The sequence below is a fragment of the Rhinoderma darwinii genome, chromosome 6 (assembly GCF_050947455.1).
Source record: "Rhinoderma darwinii isolate aRhiDar2 chromosome 6, aRhiDar2.hap1, whole genome shotgun sequence".
Lineage (NCBI taxonomy): Eukaryota > Metazoa > Chordata > Amphibia > Anura > Rhinodermatidae > Rhinoderma > Rhinoderma darwinii.
The window spans coordinates 73,425,797-73,443,122 of record NC_134692.1 but is presented as its reverse complement, the minus strand read 5'-3'; the positions used below and the strand labels follow the sequence as shown (position 1 = coordinate 73,443,122).

At 38.5% G+C, this 17,326-nt stretch overlaps 1 protein-coding gene across 4 annotated transcripts in view; it reads left to right on the top strand.

Annotated features, from left to right (window-relative positions):
- Positions 1-17,326, top strand: part of HECW2 (HECT, C2 and WW domain containing E3 ubiquitin protein ligase 2) — a 547,978-nt gene that overhangs the window by 319,656 nt on the left and 210,996 nt on the right. For 3 of the 4 annotated variants that reach the window (XM_075829941.1, XM_075829942.1, XM_075829944.1), the window contains 4 exons: positions 7,681-7,781; positions 8,265-9,587; positions 12,749-12,844; positions 16,930-17,080. In XM_075829941.1, coding sequence (XP_075686056.1) covers positions 7,681-7,781; positions 8,265-9,587; positions 12,749-12,844; positions 16,930-17,080 — 1,671 coding nt within the window. The remainder of the gene's footprint in view (positions 1-7,680; positions 7,782-8,264; positions 9,588-12,748; positions 12,845-16,929; positions 17,081-17,326) is intronic. The other variant, XM_075829943.1, reaches the window with a different exon arrangement.

The following is a 17,326-nucleotide window of genomic DNA, read 5'->3' as shown; positions in this document are numbered from 1 at the left end:
TGTAACAGTTTCTGTTGATACAATTAATTCCAAACAATATTGGTTTAAAAACTGTGTTGCGTTTATACATTCTATGAAAAAAATCCCTGTAGGGAAAATTTCAGGTGCATGATAATCATCCTTATCAGGTCTGTGGTGCTGAATGGAAGTAAATGCAAGTCCCGTCAGTCATACCAGACAAGAGTGTCAAATAAAACTTCTGAAAACAGCTACTTATGTTGCCAATAATTTACCACAATGTAACAAATAAAAATATGCATGGTAGTTGGTGCTGAAGGACAGCAAATACAGGACCCGTCGATAGCACCTATTTAAAGTATCATAACTAAAGATAGCTACTATATTATTCTTTAGAAATAGTGTTGTATAGTTAATGTACTGACATGAAAATAATTATTAACCTTTTCATGACCAAGGGTCATTGATCCTCCTATGTCCAGGTCAAATTTTCTATTTCTGATATGCACTTCTTTAAACGATAATATCTTTGCAACCGCTTTGAATATCCTAACTATTTTTACTTTCACGGGCAGAGAGATAAGTGCAGACTGCTATATTGTGAGCAGCGCTGCACTTGTAAGTTTAGTTTCATAATAAAAGTCACTTAGAAAGAGAGCCGACACCTAGATTAGAGCAGAGCTGCTCACGCTGAAGCAGCTTCTGCACTCATTAAACCCCATGCGCGCTGCAAACGTCTACATACGTGCTAACTGCACGGGGCATCAGCAGTTAGAACGTATATAGCCGTATGGCAGTCGTGAAGGGGTTAAATAACTATCAAAGATAATGTATCTATCAAAGGTGATGTATCTGAACTCTTATCTGAAAACAGACATCTTCGTCGTGATAAGAGAATTGTAGGTATTTACTACAGTAAAAATTATTTGTTGGAAATATTCATTGTCATTAGGCTATTTGTTCAATATTGGTTTGATATAATTAATATATAACATTAAGTCATTCCTAAAGTTCATCCCTTTAGGGAAGCATGTGTCTAGTTTTAAAATCCACAGAGCTTCCCTATTTAGGAGTAGCCTCCTCCAATCCCCTCCTCTTTTGGATTTGAAAACTCTTTCTAACCCACATACTCGGAAAGACCCCATATTGCGGCGATGAGTTTATATGAAATGTTTTGCTGCTCCTAAAATTTTAAGTTTCTTGGGATTGTTTATGTCAGCTATATGTTCTGCAATTCGTTTTTGGAGTGTTTTAATAGTGCAGCCTACATATTGTAGAGTACACTCTTTGCAATAGATTATATACACTACAAAAGTTGTGTTGCAGTTGATAAACGATTTGATCGTGAATTGAGCCTTGGTAGAAAAAGAGACTACATTTACATTGCTTTACATGAACATGCATATTCCGCATCTTGTGCAGCTACATTTCTGTGATCCAGTACTGCTGAGCCACGCGGATTTATGATTATTGTTTTTTTTGGGAAAGATGCTCGGTGAGATAAGATTACTTATTTTTACAGAATTCCCGGCTACAAAATTGCATCCAGACTTCATGATGTCTTTTATTATCGGGTCCTTATCCAATATAGGAAGATATCTTTTTATTATAGTAACTATTTCGTTATAATTGGTACTATAAGGAGTTGAAAATACTATTTTCTGTCTGAACTCTTTATCCATATTTTTATTCACTTTATTGGAGTATAAATATTCTTTTCTAGTTTTGGTATCTGTGATCTTCTTAGCTCTGTCAAGACTAGAAATAGTATAGCCCCTCGCTTTAAATCTGTTGTCTATTGTTTTGCATTCTCTCTTTATGCTCGTGTATATTCACCTATTGGTAAGTTGTAGATTATATGCTTGGGATGCGCACTACCATGCGTGTAAAACAGAATTTCCAGATGTAGGTTTTCAATATATTTTACTCCCCTGTTAATGGTAGGTCCAAAAAAGAAATAATATATTCCATAAAGGATTGTATAAGTGGAACTGGACCGGACCATATTATCAGAATATCGTCTATGTAATGACTGTAACAGTAGATGTTACTGATATATGGATTACAGTTAGTATGAATAAAATTTTCTTCCCACCAGGAAACATAAATATTGGCTAAAGAGGGTGAAAATTTTGCACCCATTGAACAGCTCGGGCATTGGAGGAAGAAATTGTCATTAAACAAAAAATAGTTGTGACTTAATAAATATTCAGTCACTTCAACAATGTATTCTTTCATCAACTCCTCTTTGTAGCTGGTGTCTTGCTTAGATGGTCTCTAAGGGCTATACTGGCTTTGTCATGTGGAATTGAGGAATACAGAGCTGTGATATAAGTCACCCAACTTAAAGAGGCTCTGTCACCAGATTTTGCAACCCCTATCTGCTATTGCAGCAGATAGGCGCTGCAATGTAGATTACAGTAACGTTTTTATTTTTAAAAAACGAGCATTTTTGGCCAAGTTATGACCATTTTTGTAGTTATGCAAATGAGGCTTGCAAAAGTCCAAGTGGGTGTGTTTAAAAGTAAAAGTCCAAGTGGGCGTGTATTATGTGCGTACATCGGGGCGTTTTTAATACTTTTACTAGCTGGGCTTTCTGACGAGAAGTATCATCCACTTCTCTTCAGAACGCCCAGCTTCTGGCAGTGCAGATCTGTGACGTCACTCACAGGTCCTGCATCGTGTCGGACACATCGGCACCAGAGGCTTCAGTTGATTCTGCAGCAGCATCTGCGTTAGCAGGTAAGTCGATGTAGCTACTTACCTGCAAACGCCGATGCTGCTGCAGAATCATCTGTAGCCTCTGGTGCCGATGTGTCCCCGCTCGTCTGACACGATGCAGGACCTGTGAGTGACGTCACAGCGTGATCTCTCACAGCTGTGTCTCCACTGCCAGAAGCTGACTATGGGAACATTTGGCGTGTTTTACGTGCAAAGGAATTGACTCAACACGTCTTTATTTACACAATGCGTATTTTTTAAAACGCGTGTGTAAAACTGCGCATTGTATGTACTAACAGCGCACTTTACCAATTATGTAAATGAAAGCGTAATCAAGCGTTTTTTTATGCGTTTTTTGGCACGTAAAATGTGCCAATAAACCACGTCAAATACACTCCGTGTGAACCTGTCAGTGGAAACGTCATTCACTTCACTTTAACCATTCTTAGGGTATGTGCACGCGTAGTGTTTTCAGCCGTATTTTGTGCCGTAAACGTCCAGAAAAACTGCTGAAATATCGCTTCCAACGGGGCATTTTTTTATGCCTCATTTTCAAAAAACGGCACGTAAAAAGACGCCCACGAAAAAGAAGTGCATGTCACTTCTTGAGCCTTTTTTTTGAGCCGTTTTTCATTGACTCTATAGAAAAACAGCTCCAAAAACAGCCGTGAAAAACGCAAGTTTGATTAAAAAACGGCTGAAAATCAGGAGCTGTTTTCCTTTGAAAACACTACCGTATTTTCAGATGTTTTTTTAGTAAGCGTGTGTACATACCCATAGCCTTTTGGTGTGTCCTATAGCGTCTACAAGCTGCATTGTACAATCACTCCAAATATGGGAGCCGGACACTGCTTAGCAATTTGAAGACCCCTTTTCCTGGCTTGTAGCCAAAAATAGGGAGGGAGGTGAGATTCCCTCCCTCATTTACAGCAGCTGTGAGTCAGCTTGCTTTACCTTATTCACCTTGCTGTAATTCTAGGAAGTGCTCCCTCTGGTGGCCAACATAGGAAAACATGTCAAATTATTATTTAATTTTGAATACATCCACACCATGTGAAAGAAAAAAAAAATACAGCAAAAAACTTAAAAAATATAATAAAAATAAGTAACTTGCTTAAAAACATGTTTTTAATTTGCGACACATTCCCTTTAAACCTTCTTCAAGTTAGATTCAATAACTGTTTTATTAAAAATGTTTGTGGGATCTGTTTTTAATTTCCTATATGTACTTGTGTCCCTTAACATAGCCATGATTTCTCTCCCATAGAAGCCTGAGTCCAAAACAAGCCTCGTATTGTGATATTAGTGGTCTTCTTCAAATCTCTTAGTGCCAAATGTTCTCCTTTTGTAAAATTAAAAATATTTGTGAGTTTGTCCCTGTACAGGTTTTTTAGAGCTTCTTCGACCAATACTTGGAAATCATCCATTACAAGTGACCTGGAGGAGATAGGGTAAAAAGATGGATTAGACAAATGTTTAGTGTCTTTGGTGGGACATATCAGAACATCTATATTTTCGTTATACAGAGACTGAAGATTGATGATGGCGAGTTGTTCCTCAAAATTAAAACCCTCGAAATTGTTCTATAATAGGGGGCATCGTGTCATCTTGATCACCTTTTTCTTCTTTAGTGCTTTTTGATCGTTAATAACCTCACAAACTTATTTGTATCCAGTAAGGATTGATAAAGTATAATAAAATAATTTGCCACTTTTTTTGGCCAAAGGAAAAAAATCTTTCTCCTTATGAATATGTCTTGTTAAAAAAAATTAGGTGTAATCTCTTGATAGGGACTAAGATGTTCGTTGTTCTGTGTATCTTCTATAGGTTTGTTCATCAATTTAGATTTTGCGTTATTGGAAAAAGAATTATACAGACTTTTATTTAAGTCAGATGTATAATATAACACTGTTTGGTCCGCTGAATGACCATGTTCACTTTGCCATTCATTTTGTTGTGAACATGATCATTCATGAATCTTACTGCATTTTGCGTGTCGGATATCTGCTCCTTCCTGGATCTCTTTCTAGATCTTCGAGTTCATTTTTGCTGCTTTGAGTGGGTCCTAAAAAAGGAGCAGGAGAATTCCCACTGGCAGAGTTGGTCGATTTTCCTGATGGTCTGGGGTGTATACTTTGATTTTGTTTGGTTCTTTCAGTTTGTTTAGAGTATGCATCTGAATCTGACATGCAGGCATCCGTGGAGTCATATTCAGATGATGAGAATTTGACTTTTTTCATGTTGCGTTTGTGTCTCCTTCCACTATTTACAAAATGGGATGTAATGTTGTAGTACGACTACAATTATTACGCCAGGTATAAATAGTGCCTTCTTTATAGTGTTTGATATCTCTTTCAAATTTAGTGTGTTTGACTTTAGTTATAAAATCTTCTAGCTGTGCGATGTTTTGCTTCAATTTGTTATTCAATTCTTTATATTTCGCCAATTGCTTGAAGTGTAGCACGAGTTTCTTTTATTGAAATTCCCACTTCTTTAAATTTTTAGTTTTCATATGAAACGATAAGTTGCATTAATCTAATAGAAGCATCTCTTAGCATCTGGTTCCATTCAATAATAGAATTATCATTATAAATGGTGGTTGGTATATTGTGTATCCGTAGACCCCCTTGGTATCATATTTTTATCTATGTAAGATTGTAATGTGGTGCTATCCCACCATTTACGTATCTGTTGGTTGAAATCCTTTTCCAGATCATGCATAAGTTTAATTAAACTTTGATTGGTATCATTATCAGGCACATGCTGATCGGAAAATAGAGCTGCTGCTGCTGCTGTTAGATCTGGCTAGTTATGAAAAAAGGGGCTGGCGACCGTAGTTTTTTTTCAAATAATTTATTTAAAAAATGAATAGAAAAATAAAATGACGTGGGGTCCCCCCCAATTTTCATAACCAGGCAGATACAACATAGCAGCAGCAGCCGCCTAGCATTACCAGGGTGGGAAAGGCCACTGTTTTTGGCCTTTCCCAGACTAATAATACCAGCCTGCGGCCACCCCAGTACCCGACCATCGCTACAGATGGTCAGGTACTGGATCATACTCGGCTCTTCCCGCTACCCCTGGTGGCTGTGGGTACCAGGGTAATAAGGGGGGTAAGTGTTAGCCTCTGCATCTGTTAACACTAAGCCCCATCTTAGTAATGGACGCTGTCAATCAGCCAGTGGCCATTACTAAGGCGGTAGTAATAAAGTTTAAAAGAAAATACAAAGACACAAACAAAATATTTTATTGAAATAAAAAAAAACACACCATCTTCGTTAACCATTTTATTTAAAATAAAAAAAGTCGTCATCGAAGTAGTCCTCGAATCCGAAGTAGTCCAACAACCGAACCTGTAAAAAAAACACAAAAACAAAAAAATACATTAGTAACAAATGTAGTAGGCTTAGATACAAGGCCCATGTGTGATACTGCCTGTTAGATTATGTATCTACACTGTATAAGATTACAATCTGCTGGGGCCCTGTATCTAAGCCTACTATGTGGTAAGCTTATAGACAGGTCCCATCAGACATGGGCCATGTATCTAAGAATACCATGTGGTAGGCTTAGATACAGGGTCCATGTGTAACACGGTCTGTTAGATCCTGTATCTAAGCCTACCAAAAGGTATTCTTAGATACATGGCCCATGTCTCATCCTGTCAGATGGGACCTGTATCTAAGCTTACCCCCAAGCTTATCCCCCAAACACACAGTCGTTCATCAGACACCACCATAAATTACCTGCTGTGTTCCTGCTGCTGCTGCCTCCGCTCCTCTTACAAAGTTCCTGCCGCCTCTAATGCTCTTCCTGTCACCTCCGCTCCTCTTCCTGCCACCTCCGCTTCATTGATACTATTGCCATAAGTCGTCATCTTACTGTCCGGCAGCATCTCGGCTTCCGTTACACAGGAAAATGGCGGCAGCTTTCCCTCTAGGAACGAGTTTCTTTGTGTTACTGGTGTGAACTGCGCATGACAGAGCATGCGCAGTTCACATACAGATGGCACAAGCTTCGGAGAATGGAACGGCTCCCGTTCGCATTCTGTATGGCATTGTATGTGCCGTATAGCATCTGTCGTTAAGCGACACATACACAGATGGAAAAAAAAATGTCAGCCCCATAGAAAACGAAAAGTATAAATAAAAAAAAGGTTTTAGGTAACAACATAAATAATATTTATTAGATTTAAATATATATAAAACAATAAAATTACAAAATAAAAAAAAACATGACACCTTTCCTTTAAGAGGAGATGGAACTATCAGCTCACTGAGGGATCAGGCAAAAGCTGCCCATATGTCTATGGTGAGGGTAGGAGTGAGCAGGAGCAGAGTAAGCATCTGCTTCCTAGTAAGTGTTTTATCTCACCCCAGTGCTGCATTTACAGCTACACTGCTCAATACTGATATACAATGTCCTCCATCTGCAGCTTCTATATATGTGATAGATAGTAATATAATGGCCAGAAATAGTGTTATTCCTCATGTACACACAGATGACCGCTTATTCTGAAAATTATAGGGATGGGAACAGCACCACAGTCAATTTAAATGGCGATGAAAGAAAGCAACAGACCATCTTTATGGACCAGCTCCCGTCCACTCAAAGATTCACAGGAATAAAGAAAGCATTGACATTAGCATTCCAGGAAAGCAAATCTTTTTATTGTCCCATAGTACAGATACCAGCAATGTTTTGGCTGTAAATGAGCCTTTTTCAAGCTATGGATATCTATAGCGTAATCGCGTCTTCTTCCAACTTATTCTGAAAAGTCACCTGAAAGGTTCGGTACGCTCTAAGTCCCTGTAAATTTGTCTTCCTTTCAGAACCAAACAATAACTTGTATTTGTGGTCTAGTAGAAGTACCTTCAACATTGAACACAGAATAGAAAGTTTATGCTGTTTCTCCCTGAGAAGTTTTAATCGTTAGATAGTTGTAAATGCTACTTAAAATCAGAATCAGGCATGAGACACTTACCTTTCGTCTGTTTTCAGGGACCAGGTCCTAAGTTATAATCTGGGTAGAAGACTACCAACTGATCATGTAAGCGGATATTTACAGTTCAAAGTTGAAATAACATCATCAGTTCATGACGGTAAGGAAATTTGCCAAACATGTGATACACACTTAAATATTGTTGCATATTCATTCATATATTACACAGAAATGCACTCACATTGTAGTCATTGTTTCATTAGTCCAAGTTCTAAGTCAGCTTTTCAATCTAATAGATTCTATAACAATGATACACTCTCGGGAAGTTAATTCATTTATTTTGTTTTTAGATGGCGGCAAGACCCATACAAATTGCATGCAGATAGTGGTGGTGGGATTGAACATTTAGAACATTGGTTGTGTCCCTATTTCCTTGCAAGTATATTGAATTGGCTTTAGACTTTTTCTTTAATAAGACAAATTACCTTCAATTCATATTATATACTCATGCAATACAGAAATGCTGTACATATTATTGATTGGTAAATAGTAAAGTACTGAATCATGAGACCGATAACTAGTCAAATAACTAACCTTATTTCATATGTAGTATGTGTAATTATTTTTCAATCTTTACTCATAGATGCTTCTCCTGAGGCAGTCGGCACTCTGCTTGCAGCCAACAATATTAATGGAGATCTTGGTACACCTTCCGATGATGAAGATAGCCCTGTAGGTCATGAGTCACCTTCTACATATTTGAATAGCCCACTACGTGCAGAATCTTTACTGGATGGGGTAAGATCTGTCATCACTGTTGACACCGACTGTAATGAGGCAGCTAGCACTTCTTCAAGGACATCGCCTATTCGAAATCGCCAGGACTCTCTTAATGATTACCTTGATGCACTTGAACATAATAACAATAATGCTAAATCTTGTGCTACTGCATCTGTCGCTTGTGATCGTCCACTTGGAGCTTCACCAAAGCTTAGGAGCAGTTTTCCCACTGATACAAGACTTAATGCAATGCTTCACATTGATTCAGATGAAGAAGATCATGAATTTCGGCAAGATGTGATGTGCAGTTCACCATTACTGGAGGAAGGTGGACTTGTATTAAATTGTAGTACTAATGCAAATCAAGACAGTTATTTTAATATAGCTTCAAGTCAAGAGGAACATAGCAGTTCTGAAAATGCACAGCTGAATTCACAAACATCTGATATCTCAGGAGGTAACGCTCAGACTTTAAATACAGAGCAACCAATGTTGGGAGCAGTTGGAGAGGAAATTGAGAGTACAGTAGTCAGTAACAATGCTGTTGAGGGGATAGACTCTGCATTGTGCATTTGTGAGGGAATACAGGAACCCTCAAACGTAAATGGTGAGGTGTTTGAAACGACCGAAATCGGGACAAGTAACATGGATACAAATTTAACGGAACCTATGTTATGTACACCTTCTCAGGTAGGGTCTGAAATAGGAGCATGTAGCTCAATTAATATACAAACTGTCCGTGAAACTAGTAGTGGTATTGAAGAAAGGACAAATAATAATGGGGGCGGTGTTATTTTTAATTTTAATATTTCTTCTGGTAGTTTTACACAAAGTACATGTTCTTCGTCTGTAGACGATTCAGAAAGCCCTGCTCTTTACGAAAATTTTGAGGGATGTGGGTCATCTGTATTCGAATCTGGGCCCTCCAGTAATTTAGGAGTGCAGACTTCCCTATGCAACCCTTGTTCCCTTCCAACTGTGACCATCAACAGAAATAAAGAGGGAGATCAAAGTGGAGCAGAAATGTTATGTGAAGGAGATGGGACAGAGGAAATTTGGCAGAGACGAAACGTACAAACAGCTACTACCAGTAGGCAATACACTCAGGATGAGGACACTGGGGGAGCACAGGCAACATCTAGGGATATTTTACAGAATACCTTGCAAAATGAGGGTGCAACAGCAGGTAAGTCATTTTATTTTGAAATTACATGTTTTAACCAATAATTCTTGTTAGATCACTAGATTCTTCAATTACTTACAAATAACCCTGTGAAAAAGGCCTGTGAAAAAAATAATTTCGCTTTTCTCATGCATCTAATCCGTGATTAGAAGCTATATGCCCCGATAAGAAGGGTTTCTGTGCCTGTGCCCCAATAACATTTTATCTTTTGTGCTTTAGTGTAGTCATAGGGACATTGGATTCATCCATAAAACATCCACATCTAAGTGTCAGAATGTAGACATTAATGTGCATGAAGATTTGGTTCCACATAAGGTTCCTATAACAATACTATAATGCTAGGGCACAAGGCAGATGCAAGTTTTTCCAGAAAGCACTTCACATAGGTGGCTTGTAACCAACTTACTGAACTAATAACTTGGCATAAGAATCTAAAAATTCTGCAATTGCTAATATATATTTTTCGCTTTATTTTTAGTAGTTCATGTGTTTTGTTTTGTTTTCAGAGATCGGACTTTCTTGATGTACAATTTTTAAATGAATGGTCTTTGCCTTTTCACAGTTTGATCATAGAGTGTATAGCATAAATACATAAATTATGGTTCTTTTGTGGAATCCTTGATCATGCCTTTGTTAATGAATTGTCCTTCCTTTTTACAGGCGATTATACATAAATACATAATAAATAGCATTGATTTGGCTTTATTGAATGAAAGTAGCGTAACAAAATATAAGTGAAGTGTTACTAAAATAGTTTCGTGAAATTAGTTTGACAATGTTCTACATTTACTTAAACTACTTTTGATGTTAACCTTTCATGAATGGAGAAGGTTTGGTCCTTGATGCACAGAGCAAAAGTTCACCTTTTTGAATTTTGAAAGGTACTGGTTCTCCTTGTGGAAATTTCACTCATATAGCGTTTTTACAATGCTCCCTGGGAAGGGAATTTGCAGAGAAATGTGTTCTTTTATTTTAGGGTAAAACTTTTTTTCTTTTCAATTGTTTTTAATTTTTTTGTTTATATTTTATTCTATTATCTATTCTTGATTATTTCAGTTAGGCTATGTTCACACCTGCGTTGATGTGTTCCGTTGTTCTGCTCCGTCAGAGGAACAGAACAAGGGATAAACAGAAGCAATGGTTCTGTTGCACAACTGACACCACTGGCGGCCGACGAAACCCTAGACGTTACTGGGTTCCGTTGGCTTTCCGTCGAGGTGTCCGTGATTTTACCAGAGACAATAGCTCAACATGTTTGCTATTTTCTCCGGTAATCTCTGGTAATTTCGGCCATATCTACGTCAGCGGCCCCTAGTGGAGCCTCCAATGCAGATGTGACCGAGGCCTTACCTGTCACAATAGAGGGTCGGATTGTCAGTTTGGATCGATCCATCGAATGGCAATGTGGGCACAGATTGTCATAAAACATAACATGTTAATTCATGGGCTATTTGCATGGGGGCCGTGCTATTAACCCATTAATTTCCATTTAATGGGGTTAAGGTGTAAAATGTGTAGTTTATATGTTACAGGGTGATGTATTTTTTCTTGTTATTATTTTCATTTTGCTAATTTATTTATTTTATATAGTATATGAGGCCAGAAAATACATTTTTGGGCACTATAACTGTAATTTTCCATAACTGTATAGCAGCCTCAGTTACAGGTAAATAAGGACAATTTGTATGATGCTTGAATCATGAACACTTAGTTTATGTTCACACAGGGAGGATACGATTCGTAAAAGCACACAGCGTATCCGCCCTGGGTGCCACAGGGAATTCTGGCAGAAAAACGACACTGTGGTGCAGTTTTTCGGCCAGAATGTCTGCTGCAAAAAACCGTGTCAGAAAAAAACAAAAACATATACTTACCCTCTGACGTCCCTCAGACTGGCCACATGGGATTAAACGTCATCCCAGAAGGCCGGCCTGGACGAAGATGCACAGAATTCTGGGTAAGTATACAATGTTGTTTTTTTCCGAGGTTCCATTATTTGCGGCGGAATCGCAGCTTTTCCGCCGCAAAAAACGCAACATCTGCTATTTGTTGCAGGATTTATCCTCCCCATTGGGGAAAACCCACAACAAAAAATCAGTGATTACGCAAATACAATTGACATGCTGCAGATTAAAAAAACGCACCGCAGGTCAATTTCTGAGCGTTTTTTACGCTGATCGTTTACTCAACGTGTGGATGAAATTGGTTCAAATCTCATCCACTCTACTGCTACTGTATTATGCTGCGGATTTTCCGCAACTAAATCCGTTGGGGAAAATCTTCAGTATTTATGCCACATGTGAATTTATCCTTAATCTATCATGTGCTGGCTTGGTATAATGCAGTCCCTCTTCCTGTTTTATATACCCAGTACTTATGTATGTGATAAAGAGGGTGGAAGTAGAAAAGGGGGGTGATGGAACGTCAGAGAGGGCCTCCCCCTCTTTCTAACGGCTTAGACTCATCAGTTGCTATTGACCGCGACATCTCAGTGCTCGGACCCCACCAATCCAAACTTCTAACATGTCACTATGACATGTCAGAAGTTTGTCAATCGTTTAGCTACACTTTAAGGCAAATATTATCTAGGAAATACATACAACCCAGTGATGCTTTTTGCTCTATTCTTCCCTCTGCTACTTTCCATGTTGATTTATAGAGTTGGCTGCACTATTGTTCCATAGTAAAAAGCCTTAAGGAACCATCCTCCAATTCACTTTTTAACCTTCAGAGGAAAGATAATAGAATAAATTTATTATCTCCTTTCAGTCTTGTGCTTTCAGATTTGAACGATTTTAGATACAAATAAAAGTAGCAATCTGCCAGTATACACAGACTATTGTTTTAATAGTTTTCTTCATTGATTATTATGTCTCTCTGATGAATTGTTTAGTTGAGTAATTAGTCCGGTACATAATTGTCAGGGCAGGATGACTGATTGATTTATAAAGATTATTTTATGGCGCATACTAATGATTTAGGGCACATGGCCGGGTAATGTTTCTCTATCATAGCAGCAGATTACTCATTATACTTGGTAAGAATCGAGTGTAAACTTCTTTTGTTTTACCACTTTTGTTTTACCACTTTTGTTAAACCAATCATATTAGAGATTTTTTTACCTCCTAGTGGGAAATTCTTTTCAATATTCTGTTGTGCCACAGGTTCTCAAGTGAATGGCCATCAACCATTGCGGTTACTTCCTTCAATCCGACAAGATGTCAGCAGATACAAGAGAATAGATGAAGCTTTACCACCTAGTGAGACATTATTTCATTGCAATTTCAGCCTTTATCAAATTTTTATTTTTATTTTAGCTTTGTTAGTATTAGCACTATGAAGGCATTACATAGAATGGCAATAATACATTAATTTACTACAAGATTTATGATTTTTTTCTGTCATCTGTCATCGGATTTTTTTAACTAGCTGTTAAAAATATTTGAAAAAAATCCCCCCTCAAATAAATAAATAACTGCAATTATAAATGATTGGGTTATCCTCTTCTGTCAAGCCGTTCATAATTTCATTCAGCCATTTTTTAGTTATCTGTCTCTGGGAAAACTGTGTGACACCCAACATGGCAGCCCTTATATTTCTAATAGACAATGAAGCTAAGCTGGAGCCGCCGATCATAGGTGATCCCATAATGGAGCGAAGTTAGTGAGTGTTCAGCTTCAGCTATCTTCTAATGTGTCACTTATGTCAATCTCATTTATAGCTAATGGTGTTCAAACATTCACTTTAAATAGTAGCCAAATAGCTAATCCTAAATATAACGAGAGATGTTCTATAACTTGGTTCTCACTTTTAAGCTTTATTCACTTTACAGTGAAAAAAATGTCCATTAAAAACTGATCAATTGTCAGTTTTTCATGGCCGTTCTACAACAGTGTCTCTCCAAGTTTTCATCCCTTTCAAGTCTGTCTGCCAGTTTTTTTTATGTCCGTTTGTCATCCATTTGCCATCCGTCCTTTATGGCCGTTTAAAAACTGATGGATTTCATTTGTCAAGGTTTTTTTTAGTCCCAACAACCTGAAAACACCACAGTACCCATGTACATAGTGCCACAATGCCCCTGTAGATAGTGCCACAGTGAGCAGTTTAGATAGTTACATAGTTAGTATGGTTGAAAAAAGACATATGTCCATCAAGTTCAACCAAGGGATGGGAATGAAACAAAAATTTTACACATTGACATAGGAGCTGATATTTTTTCATTATAGGAAATTATTTTAAAGCCATCTACTGTTCCTGCTGTGACCAACTCCTGCGGTAGAGTATTCCATAGATTCACACTTCTCACAGTAAAGAAGGCTTGTCGCCTCTGCAGGTTGAACCTTTTTTTCTCCAGAAAGAGGGAGTGCCCCCTTGTCTTTTGAGGGTGTTTTACATGGAACAGGTTTTCACTATATTTCTTGTATGGGCCATTTATATATTTATAGAAGTTAATCATGTCCCCCTTAGTAGTCTCTTTTTAAGGCTAAATAGGTTTCATTCTTTGAATCTTTCCTCATAAATTTGATTCTCCATGCCACTCATTAGTTTAGTTGCTCTTCTTTGTATTTTTTTCCAACTCCAGGGCATCCTTTCTATGATCTGGAGCCCAGAACTGAACTGCATATTCTAGATGAGTCTGCACAAATGCTTTGTAAAGTGGTAATATTATATCCCTATTCCGCGAGTCCATGCCTCTTTTAATACATGACAATATCTTGCTGGCCTTTGAAGCAGCTGATTGATATTGCTTGCTGTTATTTAGTCTATGATCTACAAGTACACCCAGATCCTTATCAACAAATAACTCTCCCAGTTTAGCTCCCTCCAGGATATATGATACATGCAGATTGTTGGTACCCAGATCCATAACTTTACATTTCTATACATTAAACCTCATTTGTCAAGTGGATGCCCAAACACTCAGTGTATCCAAATCGGCTTGTAATTTATGAACATCTTTCATATACTGAACAATACTACATAGCTTGGTGTCATCTGCAAAAATAGAAATAGTGCTATTAATCCCATCCTCTATATCATTAATAAATAAGTTGAATAATAGTGGTCCCAGCACTGAACCCTGGGATACCCCACTTATAACCGGGGACCATTCAGAGTAGGAATCATTGACCACAACTCTGGATACGCTCCTTGAGGCAATTTTCAATCCAATTACAAACTCCTTTTCAAAGTCCAAAAACACTATGTCCACAGTGGCCCCTCTGTCCAGGCTTCTACTCACCTCTTCATAAAAACAAATCAGGTTGGATTGACAACTTCTGCCCTTTGTAAAACTGGCTGGCTGTCACTTATAATACAATTTTTTGTCACATACTCCTGTGTATATAGTCCCTCAATAGCCCCTCAAACATTTTTCCCACGATAGCTGTTAAGCTTACTGGTCTATAATTACCAGTGAAAGACTTAGAGCCCTTTTTGAAAATACCATGTTTGCCCTGCTCCAGTCCCTTGGCCACATAGATAGTGCCCAAATAGATAGTGTCACACCCCCCTGTAGATAGCGCCATTGGGGCTCCCTCTAGGAGCGGAGTCCCTGGCCAAGGATCAGCAATGTTCTGGCTGGGGATTCCGCTCCTGGAGGGGAGCCCCTGACGTTACTGTCCATATATGGACAGTGAAGTCAGGGGCTCCTTCTAGGTGCAGAATGCCCGGCCAGAGCATCGGCTATGCTATGGCCGGGGATTCCGCTATAGGAGGAGCCCCTAACGTCACTGTACATATGACTTCACTGTCCATCTTACGTTGAGGCCTTGTGCTAAAATAAAAAAAAAACATGTTTTTCCCCATGATTCTGCACTCGGTACCCCATAATGACAATGTGAAAACAGAATGTTAGTAATCTTTGCTAATGTATTGATAAGGGAAAACTAACATAAGTATTCAGACCCTTTCCTCAGTACTTAGTTGAAGCACCTATGGCAGTGATAACAGCTTCTCGTTTTCTTGGGTATGATGCCACAAGGTTTGCACACCTAGATTTGTGGATTTTATGCCATTCGTCTCTGCAGATCCTCTCAAACTCTGTCAGCTTGGATGGGGACCGTCAGTGGACAGCCATTTTTAGGTCTCTCCAGATATGTTCGATTGGGTTCAAGTCAGGAATCTGCCTGGTCCACTCAAGGACATTCACAAAGTTGTCCCTAAGCCACTCCTGTGTTGTCTTGGCTGTGTGCTTGTTGGAAGGGGAATCTTCGGCCTAGTCTGTGGTCCAGAGCACTCTGGATCAGAATATCTCTGTACTTTGCTCCATTCATCTTTCCCTCAACCCTGACCTGTCTCCCTGTCCCAGCTGCTGAAAAACACCCCCACAGCTTGATGCTGCTACCACTATGCTATGCTTCACTCTGGTATTGGGCAGGCAATGAGCAAGTGATGGTTGACCTTCTGGAAGTTTCTTCCGTCTGCACACAGGATCTTTGGAGCTCAGCCAGAGTGACCATTGGGTTTTTGGCTCCTCTCTTACCATGGCCCTTCTCCCCGGAGTACTCAGTTTGGTGGGACGGCCAGCTCTAGGAAGAGTCCAGGTTGTTTCAGACTTCTTCCATTTAAGATTTATGGAACTCTTGGGAGCTTTCAGTGCAGCAGAATATGCTTTGTCATCAGTGAGACCTTTTATAGACAATGGTTGTGTTTCCAAATGATTTACAATCAAACTAATTTATTACAGGTGGACTCCAATCAAGGTTTAGAAACATTTCAAAGACGATCTAGAGAAATGGGAGGCCCTCAGAGCTAAATTTCAAATATCATAGTAAAGGGTCTGAATACTTATTTTCATACGGAATCTGAGTTTTTCATCTTTAATAAATTTGCAAAAATGTCTACAATTCTGTTTTCACTTTGTCATTATGGGGTAGGGAGTGCAGAATGATGAGCAAAAACCTATTTTTTTTATTATTTTAGTTAAGTCCTCAACATAACAAACTGTGAAAAAAGTGAAAGGGTCTGAAGACATTCCAAATGCGCTATATGGACAGCGACATCAAGGGCTTACCTGGGCACAACGCATAAAGTAGCGCTGTGCACGGGAAGTCCTCTTGTGAGCGCCAGGATATGTTTTTAATGGCCATAACAAGGATGGATTCCTTAAAAATGACTGCTCAATATCCATTGACTTCTATGGGGCGATCGGGCCGTGAAAACGGCCAAAAATACAACATGTTCTATATTTTGACGGCCAGTATTCACAGACCGTTAAAAAAACAGCCATGTGAATACACTAATAAAACCTCAATGTTCTAAATCTATCATGCAGCAAAACGACATTACCCAATATTACTAGGGAATTTCTTTCAAATGTAATTTGTATATTTTTTTATTTTAGAATGGGAAGCGCGAATTGACAGTCATGGCAGAATATTTTATGTTGATCATGTAAATCGCACAACAACTTGGCAACGTCCTACAGCTCCTCCAGCTCCACAGATCCTACAGAGATCAAACTCTATTCAGCAAATGGAGCAACTTAATAGACGGTGAGAATGTATACTGGTATTTCATATTTAATCTAAATGGAAAATGTGCAGGCTTTTATAATGTTAATAAATGCATCAATATAAAAACATTTTGGGCAGATTTATAAAAGCTTTAAGGCAGCATTTTCATTTAATGTTGGCAAAATAAGGCACATCATATTAACATAAATAGTGCACATTTGACGGTAAATATGGCACAGCAACTGGGTATTAGCTGTAATCCGGTGGTGTTTAACCCCTTAACAA